The sequence below is a fragment of the Salvelinus namaycush genome, unplaced genomic scaffold, assembly GCF_016432855.1.
Source record: "Salvelinus namaycush isolate Seneca unplaced genomic scaffold, SaNama_1.0 Scaffold316, whole genome shotgun sequence".
Taxonomy (NCBI): Eukaryota; Metazoa; Chordata; class Actinopteri; order Salmoniformes; family Salmonidae; genus Salvelinus; species Salvelinus namaycush.
In genome coordinates this window covers 140,234-154,857 of record NW_024060075.1, presented here as the reverse complement: position 1 = coordinate 154,857, position 14,624 = coordinate 140,234, and the positions used below count along the sequence as shown (strand labels likewise).

General features: G+C 49.0%; 1 protein-coding gene across 1 annotated transcript; it reads right to left on the bottom strand.

Moving 5' to 3' along the window:
- Positions 1–1,123: 1,123 nt before the first annotated feature.
- On the bottom strand, positions 1,124–1,684 carry LOC120039984 (uncharacterized protein C10orf62 homolog). Its single transcript, XM_038985298.1, has one exon. The coding sequence runs from the start codon at positions 1,682–1,684 to the stop codon at positions 1,124–1,126; it is 561 nt and encodes a 186-aa protein (XP_038841226.1).
- Positions 1,685–14,624: the final 12,940 nt, after the last annotated feature.

Genomic DNA, 14,624 nt, shown 5'->3' with positions numbered 1-14,624 from the left:
AATCTGTATCCTCTCTGTTTCTGTCTCCTCTCTGAATCTGTCTCCTCTTTGAATCTGACTCCTCTCTGTATCTGTCTCCTCTCTGTATCTGTCTCCTCTCTGTATCTGACTCCTCTCTGCATCTGACTCCTCTCTGTATCTCTCTGTGTCTGTCTCCTCTCTGAATCTGTCTCCTCTCTGAATCTGTCTCCTCTCTGAATTTGTCTCCTCTCTGCATCTGACTCCTCTCTGCATCTGTCTCCTCTCTGTATCTGTCTCCTCTCGGAATCTGACTCCTCTCTGAATCTGTCTCCTCTCTGTATCTGTCTCATCTCTGAATCTGTCTCCTCTCTGAATCTGTCTCCTCTCTGTATCTGTCTCCTCTCTGAATATGTCTCCTCTCTGAATCTGCCTCCTCTCTGAATCTGCCTCCTCTCTGAATCTGTCTCCTCTCTGAATCTGTCTCCTCTCTGCATCTGTCTCCTCTCTGAATCAGTCTCCTCTCTGAATATGTCTCCTCTCTATATCTGTCTCCTCTCTATATCTGTCTCCTCTCTGAATCTGTCTCCTCTCTGAATCTGCCTCCTCTCTGAATATGTCTCCTCTCTGTATCTGTATCTGTCTCCTCTCTGAATCTGTCTCCTCTCTGAATCTGCCTCCTCTCTGAATCTGTCTCCTCTCTGTATCTGTCTCCTCTCTGTATCTGTCTCCTCTCTGTATCTGGCTCCTCTCTGCATCTGGCTCCTCTCTGTATCTCTCTGTGTATCTCTCTGTATCTGCCTCCTCTCTGCATCTGTCTCCTCTCTGCATCTGCCTCCTCTCTGTATCTGTCTCCTCTCTGTATCTGCCTTCTCTCTGTATCTGGCTCCTCTCTGTATCTGGCTCCTCTCTGAATATGTCTCCTCTCTGCATCTGACTCCTCTCTGTATCTCTCTGTATCTGTCTCCTCTCTGCATCTGGCTCCTCTCTGTATCTGTCTCCTCTCTGAATATGGCTCCTCTCCTGTGTCTCACTTGACATGTTTTCCTTTCCTCTCTACCTCCTGTGACGGTAGGAAAACAATATAGATGTTTTATCTCTTTAAAATTCCCTGACTTTTGGCTCTTTAGAAAAGCTGTCAGCTGAACAATAACCTTGACATTGTCTAACAATCAGAGCTGTGGAAGCTGTGGAAGCTGTGGGAGCTGTGGGAGCTGTGGAGGCTGTGGGAGCTGTGGGAGCTGTGGGAGCTGTGGAAGCTGTGGAAGCTGTGGAGGCTGTGGAGGCTGTGGGAGCTGTGGGAGCTGTGGGAGCTGTGGAAGCTGTGGGAGCTATGGGAGCTGTGGAAGCTGTGGCAGCTGTAGGAGCTGTAGGAGCTGTGGAAGCTGTGGAAGCTGTGGAGGCTGTGGGAGCTGTGGGAGCTGTAGGAGCTGTGGAAGCTGTGGGAGCTGTGCAAGCTGTGGCAGCTGTGGGAGCTGTGGAGGCTGTAGGAGCTGTGGAAGCTGTGGAAGCTGTGGAGGCTGTGGAGGCTGTGGGAGCTGTGGGAGCTGTGGGAGCTGTGGAAGCTGTGGGAGCTATGGGAGCTGTGGAAGCTGTGGCAGCTGTAGGAGCTGTAGGAGCTGTGGAAGCTGTGGAAGCTGTGGAGGCTGTGGAGGCTGTGGGAGCTGTGGGAGCTGTGGGAACTGTGGAAGCTGTGGGAGCTGCCTCTCGTCTTGTATACATTCATGCCCTGACCTTTTTGCTCTTTCACACACCTAAAAATAAACATGCCACTCTTTAGAGCCCACTTCAGCCATTTCAGGAGCTGTTTTTATAACAGGAGGCTCCTACAACACTACAAGGGCTGCTGACGTCTTAGAGCTTGAGATTGTAGGGGGGGGACTTCTCTCCTCAACTCGTCCCCTAATGGGAGGGGAGGGCAGGCTTCTCTCAACTCGTTCCCTAATGGGAGGGGGGGGGGGCAGGCTTCTCTCCTCAACTCGTCCCCTAATGGGAGGGGGGGGGGGGGGCAGGCTTCTCTCCTCAACTCGTCCCCTAATGGGAGGGGGGGGTAGGCTTCTCTCCTTAACTCGTTCCCTTATGGGAGGGGGGGGGGGGCAGGCTTCTCTCCTCGAATCGTTCCCTTATGGGAGGGGGGGCAGGCGTCTCTCCTCAACTCGTCCCCTAATGGGAGGGGGGGCAGGCTTCTCTCCTCAACTCGTCCCCTAATGGGAGGGGGGTGGCAGGCTTCTCTCCTCAACTCATCCCCTAATAGGAGGGGGGGGGGGGGGGGGGCAGGCTTCTCTCCTCAACTCGTCCCCTAATGGGAGGGGGGGCAGGCTTCTCTCCTCAACTCGTCCCCTAATGGGAGGGGGGGGGGGGGCAGGCTTCTCTCCTCAACTCGTCCCCTAATGGGAGGGGGGGGGGGCAGGATTCTCTCCTCAACTCGTCCCCTAATGGGAGGGGGGGCAGGCTTCTCTCCTCAACTCGTCCCCTAATGGGAGGGGGGGGGCAGGCTTCTCTCCTCAACTCGTCTCCTAATGGGAGGGAGGGGGGGGCATGCTTCTCTCCTCAACTCGTCCCCTAATGGGAGGGGGGGCAGGCTTCTCTCCTCAACTCGTCCCCTAATGGGAGGGGGGGGGCAGGCTTCTCTCCTCAACTCGTTCTCTAATGGGAGGGAGGGGGGGCATGCTTCTCTCCTCAACTTGTTCCCTAATGGGAGGGAGGGGGGGCAGGCTTCTCTCCTCAACTCGTCCCCTAATGGGAGGGGGGGCAGGCTTCTCTCCTCAACTCGTCCCCTAATGGGAGGGGGGGGGCAGGCTTCTCTCCTCAACTCGTTCTCTAATGGGAGGGAGGGGGGGCATGCTTCTCTCCTCAACTCGTTCTCTAATGGGAGGGAGGGGGGGGCATGCTTCTCTCCTCAACGTGTTCCCTAATGGGAGGGAGGGGGGGCATGCTTCTCTCCTCAACTTGTTCCCTAATGGGAGGGAGGGGGGGGCAGGCTTCTCTCCTCAACTCGTCCCCTAATGGGAGGGGGGGCAGGCTTCTCTCCTCAACTCGTCCCCTAATGGGAGGGGGGGGGCAGGCTTCTCTCCTCAACTCGTTCTCTAATGGGAGGGAGGGGGGGCATGCTTCTCTCCTCAACTCGTTCTCTAATGGGAGGGAGGGGGGGGCATGCTTCTCTCCTCAACTCGTCCCCTAATGGGAGGGGGGCCAGGCTTCTCTCCTCAACTCGTCCCCTAATGGGAGGGGGGGCAGGCTTCTCTCCTCAACTCGTCCCCTAATGGGAGGGGGGGCAGGCTTCTTTCCTCAACTTGTTCCCTAATGGGAGGGAGGGGGGGCAGGCTTCTCTCCTCAACTCGTCCCCTAATGATTCCTTTTGATCCTCCTCTCTCACGATGCAGAGTCACAACCTTGCATTCATCAAAGTGTGTGTGGGGTCATTTGTCTCAATTACCCCTCCCTCTGTCTCCCCTGTCCCCTCTCCTCTTCCCAGATACCTACCCTCTGTCCCCTCTGTCCACCCGTCTCCTCTTCTCCTCCCAGATCAGATACCTTCCCTCTGACCCTCCTGCACCCCACCACATCTAAAGCCCAGGCCTGTCCTGAGAGTGACTGCTGGAGGAAGGCAGGTGTACTGGCCCTGGGGTGGTTGTTGGGTAGCTGGGTTGAAGAGGGAGGGACAAGTGCTTATCACAATAAATGGAAATTAGTTCTACATTTTTTGTAGTATAATTCATGTCAATTATTTTGGCTGGATATTTTTTTTTATAAGATTGTTGATTAGCATGCTCCTGTGGGTCCACCTATCACCCAATTGAGACGTGCATGTGATGTTTAGCAATAGACAAGACAAATGGCGCCACTTAGTGGAGGCTACAGCAAACTGTCAGGCATGTAGGGTCAAAGACAATTCAACTTGGGCGGGTTCAGCAGGATGCAACGTTTTGGAACGTTCAGATAGACACCTAGAATAATGGACTACATCGGCTATATGCATAGCTTTTATATTTGTAACTTTGATAACGTTTGGAAACTGAACGTGGCCCTGGTAGGGTTTCACATTCTAAAATGGCATATTGTAACGGGAAGCAGAACAATTATTTACAGGGCGACAATATATGTTTTGTTGTCAAGCGGTCAGCTTAATTTAAATCCATAAAAATTGGTTTGATTTGTATTGATTTGAGTCTGTTTTGAAAGGGAGTGTTGAAGCATGGGAGCGGAGCACATTGTGCAATATGATTACGCAGAACCATTCCATGAATTTAGACCACAACCGCAACAAGCTGGGGAGCTGAAGAGAGCTTGCTTGCAATGGACCACTGCTGTAGGGCGACTGCTGTAGGGCTGCTGCTGTAGGGCTGCTGCTGTAGGGTCGCTGCTGTAGGGCGACTGCTGTAGGGCTGCTGCTGTAGGGCGGCTGCTGTAGGGCGGCTGCTGTAGGACGGCTGCTGTAGGGCGGCTGCTGTAGGGCGGCTGCTGTAGGGCGGCTGCTGTAGGACGGCTGCTGTAGGGCGGCTGCTGTAGGGTCGCTGCTGTAGGGCGACTGCTGTAGGGCTGCTGCTGTAGGGCGGCTGCTGTAGGACGGCTGCTGTAGGGCGGCTGCTGTAGGGTCGCTGCTGTAGGGCGACTGCTGTAGGGCTGCTGCTGTAGGGTCGCTGCTGTAGGGCGGCTGCTGTAGGACGGCTGCTGTAGGGCCACTGCTGTAGGGCCACTGCTGTAGGGCCGCTGCTGTAGGGCGGCTGCTGTAGGGCCACTGCTGTAGGGCCGCTGCTGTAGGGCCACTGCTGTAGGGCGGCTGCTGTAGGGCCACTGCTGTAGGGCCACTGCTGTAGGGCGGCTGCTGTAGGACGGCTGCTGTAGGGCCACTGCTGTAGGACGGCTGCTGTAGGGCCACTGCTGTAGGACGGCTGCTGTAGGGCCACTGCTGTAGGGCCACTGCTGTAGGGCGGCTGCTGTAGGGCGGCTGCTGTAGGGCGGCTGCTGTAGGGCGGCTGCTGTAGGACGGCTGCTGTAGGGCCACTGCTGTAGGGCCACTGCTGTAGGGCCACTGCTGTAGGGCGGCTGCTGTAGGGCGGCTGCTGTAGGACGGCTGCTGTAGGGCCACTGCTGTAGGGCCACTGCTGTAGGGCCACTGCTGTAGGGTGGCTGGTATGAGAGGAATGTTTTGTTTTCCACACACTTTGTCAGGAACTAATATTCAAGCAATTTAAACTGTGAATGTAAAAGAGGAAATATATTATGTAAGATAATTATTGTTTGTGTGTCTGGGGGGGGGCATATGTGTGGGTCTGGGGGGGTATATGTGTGGGTCTGTGTCTGGGGGTGGTATATGTCTGGGTCTGTGTCTGGGGGGGGGGTATATGTCCGGGACTGTGTCTGGGGGGGGGGGGGGGGGGGGGTATATGACTGGGTCTGTGTCTGGGGGGAAGTATATGTCTGGGTCTGTGTCTGGGGGGGGTATATGTGTGGGTATGTGTCTGGGGGGGGGGGGGGGTTGGGGTATATATGTGTGGGTATGTGTCTGGGGGGTATATGTCTGGTATATGTGTGGGTATGTGTCTGGGGGCGGTATATATGTGGGTATGTGTCTGGGCGGGGTATATATGTGGGTATGTGTCTGGGGGGGGGTATATGTGTGGGTATGTGTCTGGGGGGGGTATATGTGTGGGTATGTGTCTGGGGGGGGGGTATATGTGTGGGTATGTGTCTGGGGGGGTATATATGTGGGTATGTGTCTGGGGGGGGGGGTATATGTGTGGGTATGTGTCTGGGGGGGGGGGGTATATGTGTGGGTATGTGTCTGGGGGGGGGTATATGTGTGGGTATGTGTCTGGGGGGGGGGGTATATGTGTGGGCATGTGTCTGGGGGGTATCCGTCTGGTATATGTGTGGGTATGTGTCTGGGGGCGGTATATATGTGGGTATGTGTCTGGGGGGGTATATGTGTGGGTATGTGTCTGGGGGGGGGGTATATGTGTGGGTATATGTCTGGGGAGGGGGTATATATGTGTGGGTATGTGTCTGGGGGGGGGGTATATGTGTGGGTATATGTCTGGGGGGGTATATATGTGGGTATGTGTCTGGGGGTATATGTGTGGGTATGTGTCTGGGGGGGGGGTATATGTGTGGGTATATGTCGGGGGGGGGTATGTGTTGGTATGTGTCTGGGGGGGGGGTATATGTGTGGGTATGTGTCTGGGGGGGGTATATGTGTGGGTATGTGTCTGGGGGGGGGGGGGGTATATGTGTGGGTATGTGTCTGGGGGGGGGGGGGGGGGGGTATATGTGTGGGTATGTGTCTGGGCATATGAATTGGAGAGTGAAGTAGGCTGAATATGAATATGTATAGAAGGGCGGGAGTGAATGGGTTTGTGGAGGAATAGGGTAAATGGTGTGTGTTAATGAAGGAGAATGGATGAGTAACTATATATACACTGCTCAAAAAATTAAAGGGAACACTTAAACAACACAATGTAACTCCAAGTCAATCACACTTCTGTGAAATCAAACTGTCCACTTAGGAAGCAACACTGATTGACAATAAATTTCACATGCTGTTGTGCAAATGGAATAGACAAAAGGTGGAAATTATAGGCAATTAGCAAGACACCCCCAATAAAGCAGTGATTCTGCAGGTGGTGACCACAGACCACTTCTCAGTTCCTATGCTTCCTGGCTGATGTTTTGGTCACTTTTGAATACTGGCGGTGCTTTCACTCTAGTGGTAGCATGAGACGGAGTCTACAACCCACACAAGTGGCTCAGGTAGTGCAGCTCATCCAGGATGGCACATCAATGCGAGCTGTGGCAAGAAGGTTTGCTGTGTCTGTCAGCATAGTGTCCAGAGCATGGAGGCGCTACCAGGAGACAGGCCAGTACATCAGGAGACGTGGAGGAGGCCGTAGGAGGGCAACAACCCAGCAGCAGGACCGCTACCTCCGCCTTTGTGCAAGGAGGAGCACTGCCAGAGCCCTGCAAAATGACCTCCAGCAGGCCACAAATGTGCATGTGTCAGCATATGGTCTCACAAGGGGTCTGAGGATCTCATCTCGGTACCTAATGGCAGTCAGGCTACCTCTGGCGAGCACATGGAGGGCTGTGCGGCCCCACAAAGAAATGCCACCCCACACCATGACTGACCCACCGCCAAACCGGTCATGCTGGAGGATGTTGCAGGCAGCAGAACGTTCTCCACGGCGTCTCCAGACTCTGTCACGTCTGTCACATGTGCTCATGTGCTCAGTGTGAACCTGCTTTCATCTGTGAAGAGCACAGGGCGCCAGTGGAGAATTTGCCAATCTTGGTGTTCTCTGGCAAATGCCAAACGTCCTGCACGGTGTTGGGCTGTAAGCACAACCCCCACCTATGGACGTCGGGCCCTCATACCACCCTCATGGAGTCTGTTTCTGACCGTTTGAGCAGACACATGCACATTTGTGGCCTGCTGGAGGTCATTTTGCAGGGCTCTGGCAGTGCTCCTCCTTGCACAAAGGCGGAGGTAGCGGTCCTGCTGCTGGGTTGTTGCCCTCCTACGGCCTCATCCACGTCTCCTGATGTACTGGCCTGTCTCCTGGTAGCGCCTCCATGCTCTGGACACTATGCTGACAGACACAGCAAACCTTCTTGCCACAGCTCGCATTGATGTGCCATCCTGGATGAGCTGCACTACCTGAGCCACTTGTGTGGGTTGTAGACTCCGTCTCATGCTACCACTAGAGTGAAAGCACCGCCAGTATTCAAAAGTGACCAAAACATCAGCCAGGAAGCATAGGAACTGAGAAGTGGTCTGTGGTCACCACCTGCAGAATCACTCCTTTATTGGGGGTGTCTTGCTAATTGCCTATAATTTCCACCTTTTGTCTATTCCATTTGCACAACAGCATGTGAAATTTATTGTCAATCAGTGTTGCTTCCTAAGTGGACAGTTTAATTTCACAGAAGTGTGATTGACTTGGAGTTACATTGTGTTGTTTAAGTGTTCCCTTAATTTTTTTGAGCAGTGTATATATATATAGAGGAGTGTAAATGTCTTTGAGAATAAGTGAGGGAGGAAAAGACAGGTTGGATAAGCTGGGCCTGGGTGGGTAAGAGAGGGCAAGGGTGGGAGGGTGGGGTAAAGAGAGGAGAATAGGGGGGGGGGGTGGTGGAGAGAGATTAATTTGGTTTGGGAGAGAGAGAGAGAAGGAAGGACTTAAATATACTACAATGTAATTGTATTTATATTTTTTATGACTTGTAAACCTGTTGTAAAATGAATAGGAAAGGATGCTGAATCATTATGTTTCCTTGTTTGTCGTTACAACTAAGATTTAATGGTGCTTATTTGTGAGAAAGGAGAAGGGCGATATGATGGGAGGCCATCAGACACTTATCTGAGGTGAGAGGGGCCTCCACTCATCCCATTTCAGTCTCTTGGAGGGATCCACCCCTAGTAGACACCCACCAGCCCACTATACTTTAATTTGATTGATAAGGTAATACAAACCATCCACAGTACTTAAGAGGCAGTCTTTCTTCAAATGTTTGTACAATGTATGTAGAAATGTATGCACAATGTAGAAATATACATACAATGTATGTAGAAATGTATGCACAATGTATTTACAATGTAGAAATGTACAATGTGTGTTTTTTTGTTAAATGTCTGCTCACATATTCTATATATGTAATGTATACAATAACTATGCATTTATACTACGATCCTCCCATTCTAATGAATGCCCACCGCCCTCATATGTCATGTCTGCTCAAATGTTTTACTTGGTTCGTTAATGATAGACAGAAAATATAAAGGTTAACTTTGATTCTATACAAGTAAAGTAAAGACATGGAATGTCCACTATCTCCATGATGGGGGGGGGCATATGGTTCTCAAACACTTAAAGAGATGGTCAGCAGATGTGGATTTCTGGCAAGAGTTACATTTTTTTATTACATTTAAAGAGGAGCTGGGTTGGAAAGGCCTATGCTGCCACCTACTGTAGAAACAGCAGAGGTGTAGGCATCCTGATAAATAAGAATACACCATTTTCCATTATATTCCAGCACATGGACCAAGAAGGCAGTTTTCTTATGTTGAATTGTACCTTACATGGTGAAAAATACACATTGATTTCAATGTATATCTCACCAGAGGCACATCTGGTGTTCTCAAATCAAATCAAATTTATTGGTCGCATACACATGGTTAGCAGATGTTAATAATAGTGTAGTGAAATGCTTGTGCTTCTAGTTCCGACCGTGCAGTAATATCTAACAGGTAATCTAACAATTTCACAACAACTACCTAATACACACAAATGTAAAGGCATGATTAAGAATATGTACATATAAATATATGGATGAGTGATGGCCGTGCGGCTTAGGCAAGATGTAGTAGATGGTTTAGAGTACAGTATATACATATGAGATGAGTAACGTATGGTAGGTAAACATTATTTAAAGTGGCATTGTTTAAGTGACTAGTGATACATTTATTACATCCAATTACTAATTATTAAAGTGGACAGAGATTGAGTCTGTATTTTGGCAGCAGCCACTCAATGTTAGGGATGGCTGTTTAACAGTCTGATGGCCTTGAGATAGAAGCTGTTTTTCAGTCTCTCGGTCCCAGCTTTGATGCACCTGTACTGACCTCCCCTTCTGGATGATAGCGGGGTGAACAGGCAGTGGCTCGGGTGGTTGTTGTCCTTGATGATCTTTTTGGCCTTCCTGTGACATCGGGTGGTGTAGGTGTCCTGGAGGGCAGGTAGTTTTCCCCCGGTGATGCGTTGTGCAGACCTCACTACCCTCTGGAGAGCCTTACGGTTGTGGGCGGAGCAGTTGCTGTACCAGGCGGTGATACAGCCCGACAGGATGCTCTCGATTGTGCATATATTCTTAGACAGAATTCAAGCTATATGAGATCAAACCCAGACAGGAAGTATTATAGCAGGTGAACTAAAATCAGACAGTCGATGAGATTGACAGACGTAACACCTAAGGTAGGGAGTCTCCAAAGAGGCGGAACATGTTCATCTCTACAAATGATTGACAGGACACCTGGATATTATTATCCCCAACTAAAGTCTTTCTTTCTCCTTAAAGTAAGGAAAGATTCAAGAAATGACAACATTATTTCCTAAAATGCACTGAACAATTTACTGGATAAAATAAACATGATATCTGCTCATCCTATCATGTTTAATTAGACCAATAGAAAAAACACTTTGGGGAATGAACAAATCACATATTCTGCAACCGAAATGTATTAAATATGTAAACAAATGTTTAAAATCTTTTCCATTACAAATGTAGACAGATAAGCTGACCAGATATAATTTGCGATGCCTTTACTGCATACAATAGGTGGTTGATAAACTCATACTCAGCTAAAGTTACATCTTATTTAAAAATTACTATCTTAGAAAAAGCCCATAGAAAATCTTTACAATGTAAAGAAATAAATACAATTTCGGAACACGATATTTTACTTTTGAAGAGAGCCAACAACGACAGGTTAAACGCAAATAAAGAATAATCCTTTATGGCAAATAAACCTGGTAGCTCTCACAGAACCAATGCATGATAAACCAGGTATCATATTCAAAGAAAGATACCAAAGTGATAATTAGAAACAAAGCGATGAATTACCATTTTTAAAGCGTCTATGAAAATGTATATACAATAAAATCAGAATTAAACAATTGGAAGATCCTATAGACTCAACAACTCTGAAGCAATTATCAACAGACAAAGAAGAATCACTAAAAACAGAGATCACCCAAGAATAAATATTAGACAGCGTTAAAACATTCACACAGAAAAAAGCAACAGGAATGGATGGCTTTCCCAATAGCGATCAGTTTGTCGCCTATACCTGGAAGAGGTTTTCCACAGAGCGGCCCGGGCTCTCTTCCAGGTACGGCGACAGCGGCGGATGAACATCTGGGCAGGGGGATTGCTGACTTCCTCCTCTTGCTCGAGGAAGAGCGGAGAAAACGAGGATGTCATCAATATAGAGGAAGACGAACCGGCTCAGCATGTCGCAGAGAACATCATTCACCAGAGCCTGGAACACAGCAGGTGCGTTGGTGAGGCCAAAAGGGCATGACGAGATATTCGTAGTGGTCGCGTTGAAGGCGGTCTTCCACTCGTCACCCTCTCGGATCCGCACCAGGTGGTAGGCATTTCGTAGATCAGGCTTGGAGAAAACAGTGCCCCCCTGGAGCGGCTCGAAGGACGAGGAAATGAGTGGTAGCGGATAACGGTTCTTCACAGTAATGTCATTGAGTCCCCATTGAGTCTTGTTCTTTTTCTCCAAGAAGAAGAAACATGCGTCAGCGGGAGAGGAAAAGGGACAGAAATCCTGCAGCTAGGGAGTCCCCCATGTAGGTCTCCATAGCCTTGGTCTCTGGTCCCAACAGAGTACAGACGTCCCCGGGGCGGCGTGGTGCTAGGGAGAAGATCAAACCCGCAGTCATAGGGGCGGTGCCGGTGGAGGGAAGTGGCCCGGGACATGCTGAACACCTCCCGGAGGTCCTGGTACTCTGCCATTCCGGAGCAACTTCAGAGCCCCCAGAAAGACATTCCGGGGCGGTTTGCGCCAACTTCAGACAATGGGCGTGGCAGAACAGACTCCAGCCCATGATAGCACCCGTAGACTAGTTAATGAGGGGATTGTATCGCTGGAGCCAGGAGAATACCAAAACTACGGGAATCTGTGGGGACTTGATGAGCAGGAATTGAATGGTCTTGCTGTGATTCCCTGACACGTCTCAGTCTGACAGTCTCACAGTCTCACGTCAAGAATTAGACCTTCATCCATGTTTCTCAAACGTCAAATTTCTAAGTGTTTAAGGTACATTTTAGACATTAACTACAATGTTTAAGGTTAGGCATTAACTAAAAATTATTAAGGTTAGGCCTTAACTAAAAATTATTAAGGTTAGGCATTAATTAAAAATTATTAAGGTTAGGCATTAACTTCAAATAATTAAGGTAAGAGTTAAGATTTGGAATAGGCTTAAAACAAAAATATCAGAAACAAACTTTCTATGGCTGGATTTTTCTGCAACCTTTGGAATCAGAGGCAGATGCTTCCGCCCGTCCGCCATTCCTGTCCACAACGCCCTAGACAAACTGAAATCTACTTGAAGGTCACAGCGCTCACGGTTGCCCCTAGTAGCCGCGTTCCACATCATCTCCTGACGTCTTCAGACATGGATGGATGTCGAATACTGACTTATATCACGGGTGACCTGGCTGTGTATAGCACCATAGAACCTATCACCACGGTTACATCCAAACAGTCTAAAGATTCTAACTCTCCTTCAAATGCAACAATCTGAAAACACAGAGTAAATGAGAGAAACATTCGGGATGAATTTGCTTTCACCTGTCATTAGTCAGTGCAGACGAGAGAAAAGAGACAGGAAGACACTTTCAAGCCATTGAAATGTGCCCAACTTTGTCAGTTCGGTAATATTTTTGTAGTATTTGTATATGTTGAACCTTTTATAAGGTCACTAAAGAGAAAACACAAGTGAGCTGGTGTCAAATCCTAGATGCCATTGTCTGTCGTTATGCCCTTGAGCAAGGCACTTAACCCCCCCAACAACAAATGCTTCAGAGCGTCCAGTATAGCAGCCCCCTGTTTCAACCTCGCCAACCTAGGTATGTGTCAGGTTTGGGATAAAGCGGAAGTCATATTTGCGTTGGACTTTGTGTTCAAAATTGCCGAATAATACAGTGATCTTAATGTTACAGGATGATTTCATTTGAATAGAAACACACTGCAGTTGCAAAAACATACCACAAGATGGGGTAACGGATCAACCCTTTTCTATAATAGTCGCAACACTTCATGAAATGATAAACAGCCGCTATCAATAATGCTGATAAATCACAACATATTAACATTAAAAAAGGTCATTCCAATGTCGCTCACGACTCCAACACCATCATTACGTTTCCTAGGAAACGATAGGTGGTAGGCCTGATCACCGACGAGGATGAGACAGCCTACAGGGAGGAGGTCAGAGACCTGCCAGTGTGGTGCCAGGACAACCACCTCTCCCTCAACGTCAGTAAGACAAAAGGAGCTGATCGTGGACTACAGGAAATGGAAGGGGCGAGCAAGCCCTCATTCAAATCGATGGGGCTGTAGTGGAGATGGTCGAGAGCTTCAAGTTCCTCGGTGTCCACATCACTAAGGATCTATCATGGTCCAAACACACCGACACAGTCGTGAAGAGGACACGACAACGCCTCTTCCACCTCAGGAGGCTATAAAGATTTGGCACGGGCCCTCATCGAGAGCATCTTGACTGGCGGAATCACCGCTTGGTACGGCAACTGCTTGGCATTCGACCGCAAGGCACTACAGAGGATAATCCCTGCTGTCCAGGACCTCTATAACAAGAGGTGTCAGAGGAAGGCCCCAAAAATTGTCAAAGAATTATTTTACTTTTTTTCCACCTTTATTTAACCAGGTAAGCTAGTTGAGAACAAGTTCTCATTTACAACTGCGACCTGGCCCAGATAAAGCAAAGCAATTCGACACATACAACAACACAGAGTTACACATGGAGTAAAACAAACATACAGTCAATAATACAGTAGAAAAATTAGTCTATATACAATGTGAGCAAATGAGGTGAGATAAGGGAGGTAAAGGCAAAAAAAAGGCCATGGTGGCGAGGTAAATACAATGTAGCAAGTAAAACACTGGAATGGTAGATTTGCAGTGGAAGAATGTGCAAAGTAGAAATATAAATAATGGGGTGCTAAGAAGCAAAATAAATAAATAAATACAGTAGGGGAAGAGGTAGTTGTTTGGGCTAAATTATAGATAGGCTATGTACAGGTATCAGAATCCAGCCACCCAAGTCATAGACTGTTCTCTCTGCTACTGCACGGCAAGCGGTACCAATGCACCAAGTCTGGAAACAACAGGACGACATGAACAGATTCTACCCACAAGCCATACGACTTCTTAACAAGACTGCTAAATAGCTAATCAATGTCCTTTTGCTGCACTGACTCTCTTGCAGTGACTCTATGTACACCTACTGGACTCTACACACCCACTGGACTCTACCCACACACTGGACTCTAACCTCACACTGGACTCTACACACCCACTGGACTCTACACACACACTGGACTCTAACCTCACACTGGACTCTACCCACACACTGGACTCTACACACACACTGGACTCTACACACACACTGGACTCTACCCACACACTGGACTCTAACCTCACACTGGACTCTACACACCCACTGGACTCTACACACACACTGGACTCTAACCTCACACTGGACTCTACCCACACACTGGACTCTAACCTCACACTGGACTCTACACACACACTGGACTCTACACACACACTGGACTCTACACACACACTGGAGTCTACACACACACTGGACTCTACCCACACACTGGACTCTAACCTCACACTGGACTCTACACACCCACTGGACTCTACACACCCACTGGACTCTACACACACACTGGACTCTACACACCTACTGGACTCTACACACCCACTGGACTCTACCCACACACTGGACTCTACCCACACACTGGACTCTACACACCCACTGGACTCTACACACCCACTGGACTCTACACACCCACTGGGAAGCAAAGAAAAAAAAAAAAAAAAGAAAAATAGAAGTGAAGAGAAGAGA